Source organism: Corythoichthys intestinalis, chromosome 4 (genome assembly GCF_030265065.1).
Source record: "Corythoichthys intestinalis isolate RoL2023-P3 chromosome 4, ASM3026506v1, whole genome shotgun sequence".
Classification (NCBI taxonomy): domain Eukaryota; kingdom Metazoa; phylum Chordata; class Actinopteri; order Syngnathiformes; family Syngnathidae; genus Corythoichthys; species Corythoichthys intestinalis.
In genome coordinates this window covers 58,659,130-58,682,159 of record NC_080398.1, presented here as the reverse complement: position 1 = coordinate 58,682,159, position 23,030 = coordinate 58,659,130, and the positions used below count along the sequence as shown (strand labels likewise).

The 23,030-nt window shown below is 39.0% G+C and overlaps 1 protein-coding gene across 1 annotated transcript in view; it reads right to left on the bottom strand.

Moving 5' to 3' along the window:
• Positions 1 to 3,138: 3,138 nt before the first annotated feature.
• The window catches only part of gprc6a (G protein-coupled receptor, class C, group 6, member A), a 28,185-nt gene continuing 8,293 nt past the window's right edge, over positions 3,139 to 23,030 (bottom strand). The window contains exons 3-6 of the mRNA XM_057835334.1: positions 12,487 to 13,278; positions 8,278 to 8,493; positions 6,414 to 6,537; positions 3,139 to 4,907 (exon numbers count right to left, since the gene is read on the bottom strand). Of these exons, the coding sequence (XP_057691317.1) occupies positions 3,796 to 4,907; positions 6,414 to 6,537; positions 8,278 to 8,493; positions 12,487 to 13,278 (2,244 nt within the window). The 3' untranslated portion in view covers positions 3,139 to 3,795. The remainder of the gene's footprint in view (positions 4,908 to 6,413; positions 6,538 to 8,277; positions 8,494 to 12,486; positions 13,279 to 23,030) is intronic.

Here is a 23,030-nt window from a genome sequence, read left to right as displayed (position 1 = left end):
AAATTAAAAAGAGTTTTCATCAACTGATGTAGGTGCAAAATTGAACTGTTTGGTCACAACCAAAACCGCCATGTCTGGCGAAAAGTCAACACTGCATACCACCAAAAGAACCTTCTCCCAACAGTGAAGCATGGAGGTGGGAATGTCAAGATCTGGGCTTGCTTTTCATCCTCAGGACCTGGACAACTCCACATAGTCCAGGGAATCATGAATTCTGAGGAATATTGTCAAATCCTAGAACATAACCTGACGCCATCTGTTTTGAAGTTAAAGCTTGGCAGAAGGTGGATCATGCAACATGATAATGATCCAAAGCATTCCAGCAATACAACCAAGGAATGGCTGAAAAAGAAGAAGATTCGTGTTCTGGACTGGCCCAGTCAAAGTCCTGACCTAAATCCCATTGAAATGCTGTGGCGGGACCTGAAGCGAGCAGTTCATGCCAGACGCCCATCAAACCTCTCTCAACTGACTGCGTTCTGCAAGGAAGAATGGGCAAAAATCCCCCAAAGTAGATGTGAGAGGCTGATTAGTCACTACAGAAACCGTTTGGTTGAGGTAATCTCTGCAAAAGGAGGCGCAATATCCTATTAACTGAAGGGGTTCACATACTTTTGCACACATGATATCTGAGTTTTTCTTAAATCAACCACTTTTGTTAAATAAAGAATGACAATATAACTATTTCTTTTGTTTCAGTCCATTATTTGGAATGTCAGTATTGTGGATTTGGGTATAACTTAACATTTAATAAGGTTATTTTAGTTTTTTTTACAAAAAATCTGACCATCGCTGTGGGGTTCACAAACTTTCGAGCAGCACTGTATTTTGCCCAATACTGCTGTTGTACATTTCCCACGTGGATAAGTGAGGACAACTGTTTTGCATAAGTTACTTTGAACCAATACTATATATATTACCCTGTACCAGTCTTGTGCTATTGAATGAACCAATGCATAATTACCCAAAATGGCATTCAACACAGACCAACAACACATATTAAAATCAACAACAAAAACAGGGAGTACTCGAGTTACAAACGAGTTCCGTTCCTACGCTGGCGACGTAACCCGAGTTTTAGCGGATTTCATCGTTAAAGCATGTTAAAATACTTGATGATACAAAAAATGAATCTTTTTTTATTTTATTTTTCGTATAAACCTAGAAGAATTAATGTTCTGAGACTCTACCAAATTTGACCTTCGAGATGTGATGGACTGCTGAGAAAAAGACATTTATAGTTGAGGCAAATTTCTGGCTGAAGTCTATCCACGCTGCTCAATTGCAATTCAAAGAACGATTCGGATGTCGAGAATTTCCTGTCCACTCAATGATCTACAGATGCGTCACCAAGATCAGAACCAACACCAACTGAACTCATTTGGAGCACATTTTTTGAGTGCCAGTGAAATTAATACTTTTTGTAGTACAGACTTGAACCTTTAGAGATGTCTGCTTTACAGGCTCCACCTAATGTTGCTGAAGTTTTGTGTTGATGTAAATAAAATTTTAAAGGATGGATTGTTGAAGGAGGAGAATGTCACTGTCAGTGGCGTAAGGGAATGCACACAAGAAAAGAATGTCAATATAAAAGCTACCTTTGGATCAGGTCGGCTCTTTTTCCGGTCTTTTTCAGCCCTCGACACTCAAGACATCTCTTGAATTGAATATCTTTACCAGTGAATTTGGCACAAGGGACATCATTTTCGGACAGAATTGGTAAAGTAAACATGTGATTGGTGATTGGTGTGTTTGGTAAGTAAACATCTAGTTTGTACACTATTTACATGCGTTTAGCATTGGGACAAACGCGAGCTTGACCCGCCTAGCAACAATTGCTAACGTCATGAATATAAATGTGCAAAAGTGACGTGTTGTGCCATTGGTTTTATGATGTTAAGCTTTGTTTCCATGGTAACTGTTTTTCTTTTGGACCCGGCTAGAAGACTCTGCTTTCTCCTTTGCGGCCATAATGTGAAAAAAGCAAAGATACGGCGCGCAAACACAAACAAGCCAGGCAAAGTAAAATCGAAACGTAGTTGGTCGAGGACAGCGTCAACCGAGGACTCCCTGTAGTGCATATTAATAGACACCCACATCCTGCATGGGCCTCAATTGTGAAAATAATTAGTCATTAAGAAATTGTAAATAATGTGTTAGAAATAAAAACCCAAAAATCACCTAAATGATGGGTTTTATATTGTACAGTGGTATGAAAAAGTATCTGAACCTTTTGGGTTTCTCATATTTCTTCCTAAAATCACCATCAAATGAGATTTAATCTTTGTCAAAATCACACAGATGAAAACACAAGTGTCTGCTTTGACTAAAACCACTCAAACATTTGTAGGTTTTCATATGTTAATAAGCGGGGGGCAGTGCCCACCCTCAGACATGCTCTGCCCACCCAAAGAAAACTAGATGTAGTACTAACGGCAGTCTAGGCACCGGGTATAGTACTGATGTGTTCTAAGTTTTAACCTTTGTGTTGTTACCTCCTCTTTCACCTTAAAAAATGAAATGAAATGTTGGTTTTGTTCCCAGGGAGTGCCACACACATTTATGCATTTTTTTGTTTTTTTCACATTTTATTAAAGTTTTCACCAGTGTTCACCTGGCTGTTGAGTTTGGTGAGTTTTGAAGCATTCTGAGGGGGTCAAAGTAGGGCTCAAAGCGTCGGCGGGACAAGGAATGATTGCTAGGGGGCGCTACATAGTGTATTTGGAATTTGTCGGGGGGGGGGGGGGGGCAGGGGAGGGGGGCAGTGCCCACCCATGGACACACTCTGCCCACCCAAAGAAAAGTACCAACGGCAGTTTTGTAGGGAAGAATGGGGCAAGCTTAGTCCTACTTGATGTGCCAGACTCATCTGCAGCTTCAGGAAGCGTCTGGTTGGGGGGGGGGGGCACAAAATATTAAATGTGATGGTTCACTTACTTTATTTTTCCTCCTTCTGTCATTGTTTGCATACTATCCTCATTAAAATATGAAAACCTATAAATATTTGGGTGGTTTTAGTTAAAGCTTACAGTTTTTTCATCTGTGTGATTTTGATAAAAATCAGATAGTGATTTTATGCAGAAATGTGAGAAATTCCAAAAGGTTCAGATACTTTTTCATGCCACTGTATGTAAGCTTTATGTAAAGCAGGTGAGACCACTTCCTAGTTTTTAATTAATTGAACCACTAATCTTTGAACATTAGAAAAGCCAAAAGCCACCCATGTTTACTGGAAATATTCAAATCGGGGGTGGTATTGGCGCAGTATGCCATGCTGGCTTTATACTGTTCTATTTGGTAACACTTAATTAAAAAGCTGGAGGTGGTTGAATTAAGCAAACAGGTTATTCCCATTACTTTACGGAAGAGCTGCCCTTTACCTGTGAACTCATCAGAAACAAAATGCTTAGTAGGCCAACCATTTTTCCATTGGTCTTTATTGTTGTTGTAAGACAAAGCTAACTAAGAGGGTATCATGGTCTGCTTTATTACCATGTTTGTTTGTTTTGAAGTTGTGCCAGTGAGTTAATCCGATTACTTTGTGCCAACAGGATCCATTGACAATTGTAACCTGGTCGAGAGCACAATACATAGTTAGCATCTCCACATTCCCAAATGCCAATCAACGTTAACTTCCTTCAGTGTGAGACACATACAATGAATCCTTGATGACCCATCTTTTGTTGTTTTTAAACTTACTGGGCCTTGGAATTTCATTCATCTGTTAATCGGGCAAACGACTGTTCCCACTCAAATTAGCATTAGCGAACAGATAGCGTAATGAGCGTCTTCAGCCTACATGCTCATACTTCTTCTGTGGGGACTGAATCGATCTAAGCAGTTGTTTTTTCCTCTATACGAAACTTTGAAACTGTCTCTGTTACTGTAGAGTTTCTCCAAGGAGGGTTTGACAAAGTCATCTTCGGGCGAGGAGGTTGGGGAATGGCTGCTGACATTTTTCTCTGATATTGAACTTCCGCTCACACAAATGGAACCTGTACTCTTTACATTATACTCATACAGCTTTTTCCTGAAAGCACTGATGGTGTTTTGAGCTTTTTTAAATAAGATAATGTAGCACTTGGGGAGAAAATGACAGCATACGATACCATAGTTGGAGATGAGAATGATCGCCATTTCCACGGCGGGAAGATACACTCCAGATGTTGTGATGTAGATGGGGATAAAGATCAGCCAGGAGGTAAGGTAAAGCAGCATGCTAAAAGTAATGAATTTCGCATCGTTGTACCGTTGTGGCAGTTTACGTCCTAAGAAGGCGCAGATGAAGCAAATGAAAGCTAAGAGTGCTATATAGCCCAGCATCACACCAAAACCCACATAGGAGCCTTCGTGACAGTCCTCCAGGAGAGTTTTGGGCAACGTAATGAGGTATTTATAAGGGCTTTTCAAGACCAGCCAGGCAATGCAAATGATAACCTGCAACGCGACACACGCGAGGACTATCAGGTAGGAGTGGTAGACTTTCTGGAGAGCACCTTGCATGTCAATATTCAACTGGAACGCCAGAAGGATCTTAATGGATTTGACAAGGATGCAGGACACGCACACCGTAAAGCTGATGCCAAAGAGCACTTGGCGTGCTTTACACTGGAGCGAGTTGGGCTGCCCGACAAACAGCACGGCGCTGATGAAACTGAAAACCAACGAGAACAGCATGACCTGGCTGAGGGGTCCTCCGGCGGCCTTCACTACAGGAGTCTCTCGATAATGAAAAAATAGCGCCGACACCATCAGAACCAGCAGGATACCCAGAGCAGACAACGTCAGGAGGACTATGGCAAAGCGATCCTGCCACTTGAAGTAGATGAGTGTTTTGGGAAAGCACGTAGAACTTCCCTGTGGAGACCACTCTGTTTTTTTATCGCAGCGCATACATTGGTCCATATCTGAAACAATAAAGAGGACAATGAATAGGACAAAAAGGGATGTCGTAGGTGCAACTTGTCATTCCAGCCAACAATTCACCATCCATTACACTCGTAAAACATCAGATTGGTGAAAAGGTGTCCTCTTAATCGTTGAAATTAGTGTTGTTTTCGTTAATGACGAACATTATTTTTTTTTTTAATGATGGTGACATAACAGTGACTACAAACAAGTCTCGGATGACTGTAACACAACGGGACGATTGCCAGTTTTCGTCTGACGAGACAAAAACGCTACATGGTTTCTGGCATATGTACCCAATGCGTGACATTTGCTTTTTGTAAGTGTAGTTGGTATGCCTACATCCTCACCTTGTTAGGTCTTGTCACTATTAAGTTGTAATATTAAATTTATTTAATGACCAAAAATAGTTCCTTGCTTATTACTGGTCAAACTGAAAAAATAAAATAAAAATACGAGAATATTACGAGAGTAATGTCGTAATATCCCAAGAAAAAAATCGTAATTTATGAAAACATGCCATAATATTCTGAGAAAAAGATCGTAAAGTTATGTAGAAAAAAATTGTCATTCTCGTGACAAAAGTCGTAATATTACGAGATTTAAGTTGTAATATTGTGGATAAAAAAGTAATGTTATGAGAATAAAGTCTCATGAGAAAATAAATCGTGATATTACAAACTTCAAATTATACTCTTACGAGAAAAAAATTCCATTAGAAAAGAAAAGTTACGAAAAGAAAAAATCGTAATTTACCGGAAAAAAGTAATATGACGAAATTATGATTATTATAATGTTATAAGAAAAAAGTCGTTGAATTACGAGAAAATAAGTCATAATATTACGAGATAAATGTCATAATATTATGAGAAAAAAAATTTAATTAATGAGAAAAATGCCATAATATTCCGAGAAAAAAAAATCGTAACGTTATGTAGAAAAAAAATTGTCATTCTCACAAAAAAAGTCGTGATTTTACGAGATTTAAGTCCTAATATTGTAAAAAAAAAAAAGTAGTAATGTTATGAGAAAGAAATCGTAAAGTTATGAGAAAATAAATCGTAACATTACAAAATTAAAATTGTGCTATTACGAAAAAAAAATTCTATTATTAGAAACTCTTCGTGATTTTACAAGAAAAAAAATCGTAATCTATGAGAAAGAGTTACGTAATGTAATGTTACAAAATTAAAGTCGTTATATTGTGAAAAAATGTGACTTTATTCTGACAGTCCTATTATTTTTCTTATTTTGTTTGGCCTTAATTTTCTGTCGTACTTTCCCTATAAGGGAATAAAGGACTTAAGTATCCACTTTGAATAGCTGTTCCCTCTAATGAAAGTCTGCAAGGTTTCATAAAAGTCCCACTGGTGCTTTTACTTGGAATCAAACCAAGGTAATATTTACGAAACAGCTGCTTGTGCATGATGAGTTTTAATCAATGTTGAGGTGTGGCGACGGAAAGTGTGGCATCGTTCCTTGACATCTAAGGCTAACTGACTTGCCTGTGTCATTGGAGTAGTAATTTTCAGTGCAGTTGATGCACTCATAACAACATGTGTGTTGACCTTCAGATGTTTTCTTGAACTCCCCAGGCATGCAGCTATTGGAGCATTTAGAGATGATGTGCTGTATGATTGAAAAAAACAAGGAGAAACCGAATAAGCACCTACTTGCTTTTTATAGTTAAGCTTCAATATTACAATGAGCTGGCTAGTACAGTGGTATGAAAAAGTATCTGAACCTTTTGTAATTTTTCACACAGATGAAAAAAACAATGTCTGTTTTAACTAAAACCATCCAAACATTTATAGGTTTTCATATTTTAACGAGGATGGTATGCAAACAATGACGGAAGGGGGAAAATAAGTGAGTGAACCATCACATTTAATATTTTGTGCCCCTCCTTAACTTCAACCACTTCCCATAGCTGCAGATCAGTCTGGCACATCGATCAGGACTAATCTTGGCCCATTTTTCTCTACAAAACTGTTGTAGTTCAGTCAGATTCCAGGGATGTCTGGCATAATTCGCTGTCTTTACGTCATGCCACAGTATCTCAATGGAGTTCAAGTCTGGACTTTGACCTGGCCCTCCGGTACGTGTATTTTGTTCTTCTCAAACCATTCTGAAGTTGATTTACTTCTGTGTTTTAGATCATTGTGTTATTGCAGCATCTATCCTCTTTTTAGCTTCAACTGTCTGACAGACGGCCAGAGGGTTTCTTGCAAATCATCCTAAAAAACTTTTCCTTCTTCCATTAATGATTGTAAGTTTAGAGGCCCTGTGGCAGCAAAACAGCCCCAAATCATGATGCTCCCTCCACCAAGCTTCATGGTGGGGATGAGGTGTTGATGTTGGTGAGCTGTTCCATTTTTCCTCCACACATGGCATTGTGTGTTACTGCCAAACAATGCAACATTGGTTTCGTCAGTCCACAAAATATTTTACCAAAACTTCTGTGGAGTGTCCAAGTGGCTTTTTGCGTTATTAAATGAGCAACAATGCTTTCTTTAAAAAAAAAAAATTTTTTTTTTTTTTTTTATAGCAGTGGCTTCCTCCGTGAAGTCCCATGAACAACATTCTTGGCCATAGTTTTATCTGTAATTGATGTGTGCACAGTGATATTGGACCGTGCCAGTGGTTTCTGTAAGTCTTTAGCAGACACTCTAGGGTTCTTTTTTTTAACTCTCTGCGTATTCTGCGCTGAACTCTTGGGGCCACCTTTGGTGGACGGTCAACAGTGCCAAACTCTGCATTTGTAGACAACTTCTCTGACTGTCGATTGATGAACATCCAGACGTTTAGAGATGGTTTTGTATCCTTACCTAGCTTTATACAAATCAACAATCAATCCTTGATCGCAGGTCTTCAGACAGCTCTTTTGACTGAGCCATGATGCACATCAGAAAATGCTTCTCATCAAGACATTTCTTACCAGGTGTGTGTTTTATAATGGGCAAGGCAGCTTTAAACCACTCATCAGTTATTGGGCACACACCTGACATAAATTGTTTTGTAAAAATTGGTTTGAATTGATTTTTCACTCTCTTTAGGCAGATGGTTCAACTACTAATTTTCTCCCTTCTGTCATTGTTTGCATGCTATCATCATTTAAATATGAAAACCTATAAATGTTTGAGTGGTTTTAATTAAAGCTGACACTGTTTTTACATCTGTGTGATTTTGACAAAGATCAGATGACATTTGATGATGATTTTATGCAGAAATGTGAGAAATTCCAAAAGGTTCAGATACTTTTTCATACCACTGTATTTACTGGACTCCAATATATTCAGTATGCATGCACTGTATGTTTTTGTTTACAAAGTTATACTGTTAATTGTGATTTATGAGATGAGGTCGCACCTGCAAGTCTGGAAAACGAACGATAAAGTCGCCGTTTGTTTGAGTGAAGCTGTTGCTTGTCGGGTGGTATTCAGCCACGATGTCATGAACATCAATTTTCCCATCAATTGACCGCCACACTGCGATATCGTAACCTTCGTTGATGTCTCCCCGGTGGTCAAAGGTGTATCTCTCGCCTTGGAAGTCAAAGTGATGCTGCCGAAGAGCTTCCAATACCTGCAGAGAAAATTATTCAAAAACATTTGATAAACTGTTCATCTTGTTCGACTCGAATTTGAATTTCAGATTTCTGTCTTTTGTTGGAGAGAAATGGATAACTGCTTCTTTATTCTTTAATTGCTTTTGGTCTGAACTATAGACTTCATAATTGTATTGACAGTCCGCTTCAGTTATTCGCAGTCGGTCGCAGTTAGTCTACACATGCAGGGATCCAATGCTCGATTTAGGTTGAAAAACAGTACAAACAGGAAGGATTGTCTCAGGAGTGATATCAAACGGGAGAAATTAGCCGCTACAGCATTGGCATTATACTTTGCAATATTTGCGTAAAATATAGAACAAGAACAACAATATTCACCGGAAAACCTCTGTTTACATTTGGGGGCCTGCCACATTGGCTGACAGACTAGCATAACAGTTCGCAATATTTACCTATAATAAATGCTAACTGCACATTCTTCATGCTTTTAACAAAGAACCGAGACTATTTTACGCCCATATCTAAAAAGAATTCAGGGATTTAAGCATTTATTCACAAGAATTTTCAGCGGAAAAGGCTCATTGTTGTACTAAGTGGGCCGCCACAGTGACTTAACTAGCAGCACATTCGACATATTTACGTTAAAAAAATGCTAACTGCACGTTATTTATTTATTTTTTTTTTGCTTTTAACCAAGAATTGAGACTATTTTACGCCCATATCTAAAAAGAATTCAGGGATTTAAGCATTTATTCATAAGGATTTCCACCGGAAAAGCTCTGTTTACATATGGCGAGGGCCACGTTGACTGACAGACTAGCATCGTACTTCGACATATTTACGTAAAATAAATGCTAACTGCACGTATTTTTTTAATTTTCAACCAAGAATCAAGACTGTTTTACATCCATATCTATAAGGAATTCAGGAATTTAAGTATTTATAACAAGAATTTTCCACCAGAAATGCTCAGTTTACATATGGCGGCCGCCACATTGACTGACAGACTAGCATCGTACTTCGACATATTTACGTAAAATAAATGCTAACTCCACGTTTTTTTTGCTTTTAACCAAGAATCGAGACCGTTTTACATCCATATCTATAAAGAATTCACGGATGTAAGCATTTATTCACAAGAATTTTCAACGGAAAAAGCTCTTTGTTTACATATGGCGGCCGCTAATTTCCTTACTGACTAGCCTCATCGTTCGCAATATTTACATAATATAAATGCTAACTCCACATTTTTTTTGTGCTTTTAACCAAGAATTGAGACTGTTTTACATCCATATCTATAAAGAATTCAGGGATTTAAACATGTATTCATAAGGATTTTCACCGGAAATGCTCTGTGTACATATGATGGCCGCCACATTGACTGACAGACTAGCATCATACTTCGACATATTTACGTAAAATAAATGCTCACTGCACGTTTTTTTTTTTTTTTTGCTTTTAACCAAGAATTGAGAATTCAGGGTTTTAAGCATTTATTCACAAGAATTTTCAACGAAAAAAGCTCTTTCTGATTCCACTCAAAAACCAAACAATGCAGGCCCTCTATTAATTGGCAACGTGCACCATCAATATCATTATGAAGTCTTGTTTGAACAACATTTTGTGTTATCTCTAATGTAATTTTCAGGTTTGACATTTTACAAGAAAACTTCCAGTTGACTAACATTAGCGTAATACTTTTTGTTGTTGACTGATGTCACACGATCACACGAGAAAATCAAAACGAAAGTATTTTTGCTATGAATCACAGCTCTATACACTATGTTATCAAGTAAGAGCATCAAATTCCTTCTGTTTCTAACTTGACAACGTGCTTATTCAAAACAGGTTTAAATTTTGATTACCGGGAAATAGAGACTAAACACCTGCTGATATGTTTTTCTTAACCATCAAGACACCGCTTATACATTTCATGACTTGTTCTACGATCAGTTTGAATATTTTCAGGTATTTCAAGTCTTTTAATCCGTTAATATGCTCTTAACATTCCTCTGCTTGTTATTACTTTCACTTAACACTGCATGTCTTATTTACTTTGTACTCACGTGAAGTCACATCTTTGGGAATTCTATTTCCTCATTGATAATGCAGTTCTCCTCCAACATTTTAGTGGTCTGTTTTATTTTTCTGCCCTCACGTTTGGAGCTGTCAGAGGCTGGTAGTAACACGTTACATTTACTCCATTACATTTATTTGAGTAACTTTTGAAGAAAAATGTACTTTTACTACGCCGTGCTTTTTACTTTTTGAGGAAGAAACACTACTCTCTCTGCTACTTTTCACTACACAAGAGTCATGACTTTTTTCATCTTTATTCTATTTGGCGGAAAACACACAGGTGACTCGAAGTTCCGCTCCGAGACACCCAATTTGGCCAAATTTCAAAATTGTCCTATATGCATGTGTGATCCATTATTGGAAAGCTTAAAATCTCAATTTTATAGGAGAACACAAATTTTGAACAGGAGGGCATTTAGAAAACCCTAAACCCTAACTGGAGGCGAGAGCATGAGAGAGCATAATTAAAGACACCATGATTTTAATGAGATATTATTGTGTACTTACCTTGTTTCGATCCAAAAACTCCATGTAGCATGTATCATCGAGTGTCAAGACACAGATGTGAATGGCCACAGCCGGATTTTTGGGGGATTTTACGGGTGAAACATGGTAATATAACAAGGGTCACGATGCAGAAATCGCACACATCAAGGAATGGTCGAGATTTTCTTTTTCAAATATTTACCCTTTTAAACGTTTTGTTTCGATTTTTTCTTTGTTTAGATCAATTATTTATCATCTTACATTATCGGGGGAAATGTGACAGTCACAAAAAAAAATACAATTAAGCGATAGTTATGAGGTAGATATGTGTAGCCTATTTACAGATTCAATTTTTTTCATTGTGACCTAATTTGCTTCAAAGTGAAGCGAATGAATCATTTTATAAAGTTTTTTTTTTTTAAGTAGATATTAGACATCAATTAATGATTCTAAGCTAAAAACGATAGACATTTCGAATAATAAATATAATTACTTAACTTCTATTTATGGCTGGGTTGAAACAAAAGCGGTTGCGCGACATCTGTAAAAGGGGGTTTCCAGGGTAAAACGGACAAATTAAAAATAGTTTGGGGGCTTAATGCACCATGAATTTGCTATGGCAGCATATAGACATATTGTTCTTCAAACACAACAGTTGTTTTGGCTTAACATACAGCAGTTTATTTTAAAGAGGCGTGCAAGAGCAGAAACTTCTTTTTCAGTCTTCTTTGTGTTTTCAGCCATATATTTTTTTTAAAGCACACAATTTTTATTCATTTTTTTGAGGTGGGGGGCGCTACTTCACGGTTTGTCATTCATTGCGGCGGGTTCTGGTCCCCATTAATTGCGAAAAACAAGGGATCACTGTATAGTTCCTCCATAGCTCCTATTACAAAATTAATAGAATCATATCTCCGGTCTTCCGTGGTCAATCGGTGCCAAATAAAAACTGGGAGAGAGGTTTAAATCCGCACTTTCGAATCATGTTGTGAGCAGCGCTCTATGTCAAATACTTCATATTCTACGGTGCTTTAAAGACACCACATGATTGAACAGGCTGCCTTGATCATAGAATGGCAGGCTTGCGTCAGATTGGTGTCATGGAGTCATGTGATCATTTTTGCGACATCTCATTGGTGAAATTGGTAGAGCTAGTCTTTGCATCGCTGGCAAAAAAATAATACATCTAATATAATGTAAAAACTCTTGTGTTGCTCAAAGTAGTGGAGTAAGAGTAGCGTTTTTTTCTTCACAAATCTACTCAAGTAAAAGTAAAATGTAAGGCTTAGTAAAACTACTCTTAGAAGTAAATTTTTCTCAGAAAGTTACTCAAGTAAATGTAACAGAGCAAATGTAACAAGTTACTACCCACCTCTGCGTATATGTGCAGGTTTTTGTAAGTGTGTTTTGCAATATTGATTGATTATTTGACTGATTTACTATACCTGCCAGGGTTGCAGTTCGCCGGGGGTTTTACAATCTCTGCTCTTGCAGAGTGAGGCAATAGCTTGAGCAGTGGCAGTCACGGCCAATTCAACGCTTAAAACAATGGCTGGGTTTGTTTGTTCTTTGATGGTCTTCACAACTTCAGATGCCGGTTGAGTGTTGCTTTCATTTATCTGCCTATACAGCTCTTCCAGAAAAGTGTTGTTCCATGTGCTGTCGTATCCAGTCGCTTCCAGCCTATCCAGGTACCCGTTGAAAGATGACATGTTTCCAGTTCTGAAGTTGAAACCCACAACCTGCCCTATGTCTTCCAGGTTTAGGTTTCCTTGTACAGTGCCTGCGGTGGACCAGCTGTCACTGGCCAACCACACTCTTCTCATAGACTCTACACTTTGCCCTTTTCTTTGCACCTCGTTCCTCAATTCCTTGTAAATGGCTGCCATGTGGACTGACTTTGAAAAGGACACAATCGCTTGCACCTTGGGATTTTGAAGGATGGTTTTGGCAGTCTTTGTGACAGCTAACTCTAAATCCTCACCCGTAACACTGTGTGGAAGGATACATTTGAATGCGATGCAGATTCCATTTTCAGATGCTTGAGTTGCAAAGTGCTCAAGCGCCGAGCGACCATAATCACCATCTGAGATGACTATTCCCACCCAGTTCCAGCCATGGAGTTCGATGAGTCTGGCCATGGCAGCCGTCTGATACTCGTCATTAGGAACTGTCCTTAAGAAGCTGGGAAAGCGTTCCTTGTCGCTTAGAATCACAGCAGTTGATGAATAACTGATCTGCAGACACAAAGTACATTTCTGTCTTCAGGAAATGAACAGGTTGGACAAAGTAAGAATCTACAGTATTCTGCTTAAAATGTAAGTCAGATCTTAATCTAAATGACAATAATAATCAGTCTGCTCACAATGAATAAAATACTAGCAGTTGACCTTTCGCAAACCCTAACCCTAAAAGGCCATCGACCAATCATATGTCCTAAAGACCATTGTCAAGTGAGCATGATCCATACCTGTCAACCCGAGGCCGTTGGCAATCTTACAAATAGTGACGTATTATGCCCTTACAAATTGGTGACTAATCTTACAATGTTTTATATAGCGTGCAATATGAAACAAAAATAAAACTCAATTTTTAAAATGATATTATGATAATCATAATAATATATATATATATATATATATATATATATATATATATATATATATATATATATATTATAATAATATCATAATATTATGATATTATAATAAATGATAATTTATTGGTAATATTGTCACATATACAGTGGGGCAAATAAGTATTTAGTCAACCCCCAATTGTGCAAGTTCTACTACTTGAAAAGATTAGAGAGGCCTGTAATTGTCAACATGGGTAAACCTCAACCATGAGAGACAGAATGTGGAAAAACAAAACAGAAAACCACATTGTTTGATTTTTAAAGCCATTTTTGAAGCCAGTAAACGTCCAGGCCCGTGTGCGCTTCGCTAGAGAGCATTTGGACGATCCAGAAGAGGACTGGGAGAATGTGTTATGGTCAGATGAAACCAAAATAGAACTTTTTGGTAGAAACGCAGGTTCTTGTGTTTGGAGGAGAAAGAATACTGAATTGCATCCGGAGAACACCATACACACTGTGAAGCATGGGGGTGGAAACATCATTGCTTTGGGGCTGTTTTTCTGCAAAGGGACCAGGGAGACTGATCTGTGTAAAGGAAAGAATGAATGGGGCCATGCATCGAGAGATTTTGAGTGGAAATCTCATTCCATCAGCAAGGGCATTGAAGATGAGACGTGGCTGGGTCTTTCAGCATTGACACTGATCCCAAACACACAGCCAGGGCAACAAAGGAGTGGCTTCGTAAGAAGCATTTCAAGGTCCTGGAGTGGCCTACCCAGTCTCCACTAACTGTGACTTTTGTAATAATTGAATGTAGCACTTGAAGGTAGTTCGTTAGTGTGTCCAATTATAAATAAAAAAGGTCAATTGATAAAATTAACTTACTTATGCAATCTTTGAGTGTGGGAACATTTCTTTTGCTAATTCTGAGAAGTGATCAGCAATAGTTGCTGGCAAATTGGGTTCGGCAACAAATTGGCAGAGTGAAATCTCCGCTTTCGTCTCTTTTCATTCTGCGGACTTCATCTTTATGACCAGTGTTGTTAATCTTACTTTAAAAAAAGCAATTAGTTACAGTTACAAATGACTTCTGCCAAAACGTAATTGAGTTAGTAACTCAGTTACCTGAATGTAAGAGTAATTAGTTACTTGGCAAAGTAACTGGTGTTACCTTTCATGTTTTTTTTTTTTCATTTTTCAAAACAAAAAAAAAAGCATTTGCTATGTTTGGAAGTCATTTAATGTTGTGAATCACCGTTAAAGTTGTTAGAATTGCTTCCGTTTTTGCTTTAGTTCCCTTCTGTCTACTTTCGACATGTGAAAGTTTTAAAACTGTTTCATCATTTAAAGATAGATTCAAATCAGGATTTTGCTGATTTAATTTACGAGTATTTTAGATAAAAAGTTACTTAGGTTCGGCAGGAAGGTTCACTACAACAGAGTCTTTCTGAGAAGTCTACTGCTTTAAGATGGCGGCTGTTTACTAACGCCGCCAAGTCTGTCATTTCGCATCTAGTTCTATATGCACATGATATCTAGTTTAGCATCAAGTGGCCGTAGATTGTAGGCTGTCAGCTACAGTCAGGAAATTTTGGAGCTACCTAGCCTAGCATTGCGTTTGCAACAGCGTCACATCACTCTTTCCTCCTTCCCATTCCCGCTCTTCTCGCTCCGTGTCACTGACTTTTCTCGCGTCATTCAACCAACATAGTAACGCATAGTGACGCATTTTCTCGTTGCCGCAACGGTGACAAACTCCGAACAGAGAGAAAAAAACCGTAATGCACGAAAAACGTACAGATTTTGAACGTACGGCGTACACATTTAAAAATCAGTGCTCACTTGTATAAATTACGCCGAAATCGTGCAACTTGACAGGTATGGCATGATCCGAAAAACTCTTGGCTGTCCCGTTGTCTAGTTAATTGATTTGGTGGTTTTGAGATCACCAACTGCCATAAAACTTTATGAAAGAAGACGAAAAGGATAAACAAGATGCGGACGTCCAAAATAATGAAGCGATACGCCTACGGAATATCTAAATCGGACATTAGCAATGTTCCCTCTAAACTGCGCGCATGCATAATCACGCACTGCTTGCACATACTCAGTGCACATATAATCTATGCCTCTAACAGAATCATATTCAACAGACGTATTGTAGCGTCACTAGGACTATTGTTGGCACCACAGTCAGCTTGACACTCCTATTGGTGCGTTCAATACGGCAACGCGACGCTCCCCTTGGTGGGTTACTAAACCAGGATTGTATATAGTTGTGATGTGCATGACCTGGGTGGGTACAGAGAAAACTAAATAGTGAAAGTGAGCTAGACACCTGTGCTGATTTACTGAAGCAACATTCCGCTGCCAATTTTGGCAAGCGCTACAGTCTTAATTGATATGTACCTTTAGAACTGATATAATCTATATAATTAGACCAACAAAATTGTTTTCTGTACCATTTTGCAAGCGTTACAGTGTTAATTAATGTCTAATTTTAGAACTGATTTACAGTGGGGCAAATAAATATTTAGTCAACCACCAATTGTGCAAGTTGTGCAGTATGTGGATTTTTTTTTTTTTTTTTAATTATTTATTTCCAAATTAGAGTGGAAAATAAGTATTTGGTCACCTACAAACAAGCAAGATTTCTGGCTGTCAAAGAGGTCTAACTTCTTCTAACGTGGTCTAACAAGGCTCCACTCGTTACCTGTATTAATGGCACCTGTTTTAACTCATTATCTGTATAAAAGACACCTGTCCACAACCTCAGTCAGTCACACTCCAAACTCCACAATGACCAAGACCAAAGAGCTGTCGAAGGTCACCAGAGACAAAATTGTGAACTGCACCAAGCTGGGAAGACTGAATCTGCAATAGGTAAAACGCTTGGTGTAAAGAAATCAACTGTGGGAGCAATTATTAGAAAATGGAAGACATACAAGACCACTGATAATCTCCCTCGATCTGGGGCTCCATGCAAGATCTCACCCCGTAGCGTAGAAATGATAACAAGAACGGTGATCAAAAATCCCAGAACCACACGGGGGGACCTAGTGAATGATCTACAGAGAGCTGGGACCACAGTAACAAAGGCTACTATCAGTAACACAATGCGCCGCCAGGGACTCAAATCCTGCACTGCCAGACATGTCCCCCTGCTGAAGCCAGTACACGTCCAGGCCCGTGTGCGCTTCGCTAGAGAGCATTTGGACGATCCAGAAGAGGACTGGGAGAATGTGTTATGGTCAGATGAAACCAAAACAGAACTTTTTGGTAGAAACACAGGTTCTCTTGTTTGGAGAAAAAAAGAATACTGAATTGCACCATACCCACTGTGAAGCATGGGGGTGGAAACATCATTGCTTTGGGGCTGTTTTTCTGCAAAGGGACCAGGACGACTGATCTGTGAAAAGGAAAGAATGAATGGGGCCATCCATCAAGAGATTATGAGTGAAAATCTCCTTCCATCAGCAAAGGCATTGAAGATGAGACGTGGCTGAGTCTTTCAGCATTGACACTGATCCCAAACACACAGCCAGGGCAACAAAGGAGCTGCTTCGTAAGAAGCATTTCAAGGTCCTGGAGTGGCCTACCCAGTCTCCAGATCTCAACCCCATAGAAAATCTGTGGAGGGAGTTGAAAGTCCGTGTTGCCCAACGACAGCCCCAAAACATCACTGCTCTAGAGGAGATCTGCATGGAGGAATGGGCCAAAATACCAGCAGTGTGTGAAAAGCTTGTGAAGAGTTACAGAAAATGTTTGGCCTCCGTTATTGCCAACAAAGGGTACATAACAAAGAATTGCAATGAACTTTTGGTATTGACCAAATACTTATTTTCAACCATGATTTGCAAATAAATTGTTTAAAAATCAAAGAATGTGATTTTCTGGGGTTTCTTTTCCACATTCTGTCTCTCATGGTTGAGGTTTACCCATGTTGACAATTACAGGCCTCTCTAATATTTTCAAGTGGGAGAACTTGCACAATTAGTGGTTGACTAAATATTTATTTGCCCCACTGTAAACTAGTTAATTAGACTGACAAAATTGTTTTCTGTACCATTTTGCAACATAACTCAATGAGCAGCAGGTGTCTCGCAAATAATAACAGTTCACTTCACTTATGCTACGCAGCCAATCATAACATTGACAGTGTTGTGCATATGTGCCCTACCCATATGCGCTGTGCAAGTTAGCTAGCTAACAACAGTGCAGCGGAATTAAGACACGCAAATGCTAATCCCTTATCATGGCGAAAAGATTTGGCAGCGATACTACACTCATCAAGCCAAAGTAAGAAAGAAATGCCGTTCTTTTAAGATGGAATGGCTGTCAGAATACTGTATGTGCAAATAGAAAAAGAAGCGGTGAAACAGAGTGAGATTTTTTTTTTTTTTCAACCTGTCCTGTATAGCTGCTTAGACACGGACAATAGGAATTTTGAGTGTCCTTATTCTTTAAACAGTTTCAATATGGGAGTTTGATATACTCCCATTGTGGTTTTTCATTATTAACTCACCCATGCCACAACTGGACTTTACCCAGGCCAAAACAGGACTCCTTGTATGGTTAAAGAAGGACTATCACATATAACCTACAAACATCTCATGAACAATGAGATTTTTGTCTTCATTTCAAGTGGGCCAAATCAATTATATTAAAAGTCAACTATATGAAAATTGCTGCTGTAATTTCATTCTTTTAATAAGCCATGTAACTTGCTATGATTCAAGGTTTTGAACAGGCGTGATACTGGTGTGTGGCCACAGCGTACACATATGATGTTGCTCACAGTGGTCCGCGGTGTGCTCAGGGAGGTTGTGTGTCTGCTCAGACATTAGACATGAGGTACCCCACGGGTATATCAGTAAATATATTAAAGTGATAAGGCATCTTTGAGTGAACTTGGAGTAAAATTTAAGTATCTCGAGTGTCCTATTTTTGGAAATCAAAATATGGCCACCCTACTTTAGTAGAGGCAAAAACATTCATAAAACTGGATACCAAAGTTGTAGTTACCGTATCGCTATAACATCTAAGTAGTGTACAGCTGCTTCATTAGTTAAAGTTAGTCTGTTTATGATTGCGATAAAATTAAGGTCATGCTTCCTTTATTTAAAGTGCCTGTGACACCATAAAAAAATCTTAAACAGCACTATTATGTGAATTAAAATCATATTTTGAGACGATTCGTCTAAATTTAACAATTTGGCAAAGCGCAAATGACGAGGAATTAGTCTCTTAATTTGCCGTTTAGCCCCCACCTGTCATGATAGCGCTCTAGCGTCTCCACCTGAGTGGTGACGTCGGCAGAATAACGATTTCAGCTGATTTAGAATTCAGCACAAAGGGAAGCTTTAGGATGAGGAAAGTGCGACAGAGAGCCGCAAAATGACATCATTGTTTTTATCTCTCTACTCCAATCTTTTTACAGGATATTATTTTTATCTAGGTATTTTTTACCCCAATTGCTAAATAAATTGTATGGTCTTGACAAAAACAGTATTGCGCTAACTGGAAATTGAAATATTAAAAACGACAGGGCTAAATTACTGCATAGTGGTCAAAACTGCTGACTTCTTCCTCTCCCGAATGGTATTTTATGCCAACGGAGTTATTCCAGCTTTTGTCATTTCCCTGCCCAGCTTCGGAGATGGAGGTAAACAGGAGGCGTAAGAGCTAGGAAACATGCTAACCCGAACTGAGCGGCTCTGCTAAGTCTTTTCCTCGTCCTTCTGCATATGATATTAATGGATGTATTGTCGAGATGATTGGTCCACTGACGTCAGATTCAGCTTCTTCATAAATATAAGACCGTGGTCGGACGTCTGTCATTTTTGTAGCACGGGATTCAAAGAATGGAATAAATATATCGATCGCTTCCACACACATCCAAGCGGTCCATTTCACTCAGGAGCATAAAATATTGCGTGTAATATGAAACAAACATGCTTTTGTGTGACAGGCACTTTAACTAAACGTAGTGTCCTGATAAGGTCCTTAAATTTTTTTGTTTTTATTTTTCATGTAACATTGTGTGAAAGGACACCGTATTATCCCAAACCTTTGCTTTTGCTTGAACCCGTATGCTTTTGCCTCGAAATCTTACTATACTTTCAATATAAACCCCCGCTGGATATTGTAAAGCCTTTTTCCTCATTCTGGAGGATCTCAAACTGGTATTGTTCCAAAATAAATATCTTGAAACTCTCCAGTATATGTCTGCCTTCAATTGCCTGGAGTCACAAAGTTAATCGGCTTGGCAACCGTAATTAAGGGATGGGGGGCGGAGCTTGTTGTTTTTGTTTTTGTGTGCATACAGACATCCCAGGAATCAATGCTTAATCATGTCCTCCCTCATCTTGTCCTGCTGACTAGTTGTTTAATCCCTTTCTCTCAGAAATTGTAACATTACTTGACTTTTGAGACCTTTCTCAACATGATACAAATTTGTGAATTAAGTTTTGTCCTTGTCGCCATTGAGATGCTATTGCGTCACTGTAAGAGAGCTATTCTCACCAGATATGTCAAGAATCTTGCTCAACTGCAGCGTTGGCCTAAAAAGAAATGGTTTTACTTTCAATGTGCACGTCTGAGGTGCAACTGGAGGTAATTTTGCCTGAGGTTATTGCTGTCAAATGAAGATCAACCAATTACTAAATCTTAAGGTTCGCTGATTGCTTACATGAATAAAAAGGTGGAAACATAATGGTTTGCGTGCCATTAATTTTAAGCAGACTGTGAATGCAGGTGATTTCGATGACATTTTATGATAAGCCTGCAGAAATGGAAGAATTTCAAATATTCCACTGGTGTAAAGTTACATGCATGATACAAAGATTTCCTTTTAAAAGAATATTGGTAAAAAGTTTGCAAATATGTATATTTTTACTACTAAGGGAATTGTAAAAGAGTAGGATTTATACAGTTTGAAGGATTACACAAAATACACTTTGCAAGGGAGTACTGCATGGACCAAGATCGGGATAACGTGCATTAAACCTTTCATGTACGAATTATGATTTTTAACCCTTACAGGGCACTTGTCTAACTCATTAGCTGCCATTGATGACACTAGATGTCCATCGAATTCACCCCTCCTATTCAAAATGGACTGAACTACTAGCGCCGTTAACGTCACTGAAACATGGGCTTTCAAAGTTTCCCAGATTAAATGAATTGGATTTCTATTGCCATCAATTGCATTTAATTAAATAGTAATGCAATTAAATACTATTTTAAAAAAAAAAGAAAAAAAAAACTTTTACTTATTTTATATTAACATTATAATAATAATGAAAAAAATACAACAATGAGTATTAAACTTAAAATAATAATACTATAATCATAATAGCTAATATTTTTTTCATGACCGAAAAACTTGTCTAGGGTTTAAGTTATTTGTAAAAAAAAAAAAAAAAAAATTAAATGACCATGACACACATCTACAATTGGCAGACAGGTCCATTCAGGGGTGCTGGAGAAGAGGGTCCGTCGGGAAGTTGAATCTTGGATTCCGGAGGAGCAGTGTGGTTTTCGTCCCGGCCGTGGACCCTTGGCAGGGTCCTCGAGGATGCATGGGAGTTCTCCTAACTGGCCTACATCTGTTTTGTAGATTTGGAGAAGGCGTTCAACCGTGTCCCATGGGGAATCCTATGGGGGGTGCTTCAGGAGTACGGGGTACCAGGATGCATGGGAGTTCTCCTAACTGGCCTACATGTGTTTTGTTAATTTGGAGAAGGCGTTCAACCGTGTCCCATGGAGAATCCTATGGGGGGTGCTTCAGGAGTACGGGGTACCAAGCCCCATGATAAGGGCAGTTCGGTCCCCCGTACGACCAATGTCAGAGTTTGGTCTGCATTGCCGGCAGTAAGTCGAATTTGTTCCCAATGAGGGTTGGACTCTGCCAGGGTTGCCCTTTGTCACCGATTCTGTTCACAATTTTATTGGACAGAATTTCTAGGCGCAGCCGAAGCGTTTAGTGGGTCCGGTTTGTTGAACTCAGCATTGCATCTCTGCTTTTTGCAGATGATGTGGTGCTGTTGGCTTCATCAAGTCGTGACCTCCCACTCTCACTGAAACGGTTCGCAGTCAAGGTGAAGTGGTTGGGATGAACATCAGCACCTCCAAATCAGTTACCTCTCCGGGTCGGGGATGAGACCCTGCCCCAAGTGGAGGTAGAATCTTGGGGTCTTGTTCACGAGTGAGGGCGGGAGGGAACGGGAGATCGACAGGAAGATCGGTGCAGCGTCTGCTGTGATGTGGACTTTGCACCGGTCGGTAGTAGTGAAGAATGGGAGATCGACAGGCAGATCGGTAGGGATGGGAATCGAGAACCGGTTCCTATACAGAATCGTTTCCGTGTGTTTCAATTCCATGGAATCGTTTAGCAGTTTATCTAACGATTCTCTTAACCAATCAACCAACCAGCACGATTTACGTCATTTAATTTATGCATGTTATGCACATTCGATTCAGCAAGAAAACCTACATGGTTACTCAAAGAGGAACCACTCACCAAGTGTTATCTGGAGAGTCGTCACCGGGTGGTTTTGCATTGATTTTCACAGGCCATGTCATTATTCATGAGACCACTTAAAGAAATGGGGATTTTTTTTCCAAAAAGTATATTAATGGATCTATCGTATTCCTCGTCGAACACTCTATAAGAAAAATATAACATATGTGCATCTAAAATAAGCCTAAACGATTTTATTTGTGTATGTGTTCGTTCCCATGGCAACCAGCCTGTTATTGTCCTACGTCACACGCGCTGCGTATTCTGGGACCGAGAATAGGCGTAAGGTGTGCATTTCGAGCAGAGTGTGGTCACCTGTTAAGATATGTGCGAGGAAGTGTTAATCTGTGTGCGTCCATGAACAAATGTAAGCAATTCCTCTTCATGTCATAAGCTTCTTATGATAAGTTAGAGCCATTATAAGCACGATTATTTCGTGTTTTTACTGTTATGTCAGCTGGTCGCTCCCACTCGTCTTCGCTGCCTCGAGGAGAGCATTTTTTACATTATATTCACATTGCACATTTGTGTTTAGAGGGAATGTGTTAGTTTAGCATCTTAAGATGATGTTGTACATCCATATGAGTGTAAAGTGCTTAGTTTTCGCCACGTTTATAGCCAAGATGACCGCACGTGCATGCAGTGTGCTTCCGGGTTGTGCGCGCGCACTCGAGCCCCCCCACCTTTTTGTTCATTACTCTGTGTGAGTCATATATGTGTGTTATTGACTGCTTTACAGTCAATTTGCATTGTTTATTGCATCAGCACTAATATGATGTAATTTTCTTTCCTTTCAGAACAACACATATACCCACACATTCCATTCTTCTTCCACACACGTACAAATACATCAACATCTTTCCACGCATACTCTCATCTGCTCATTG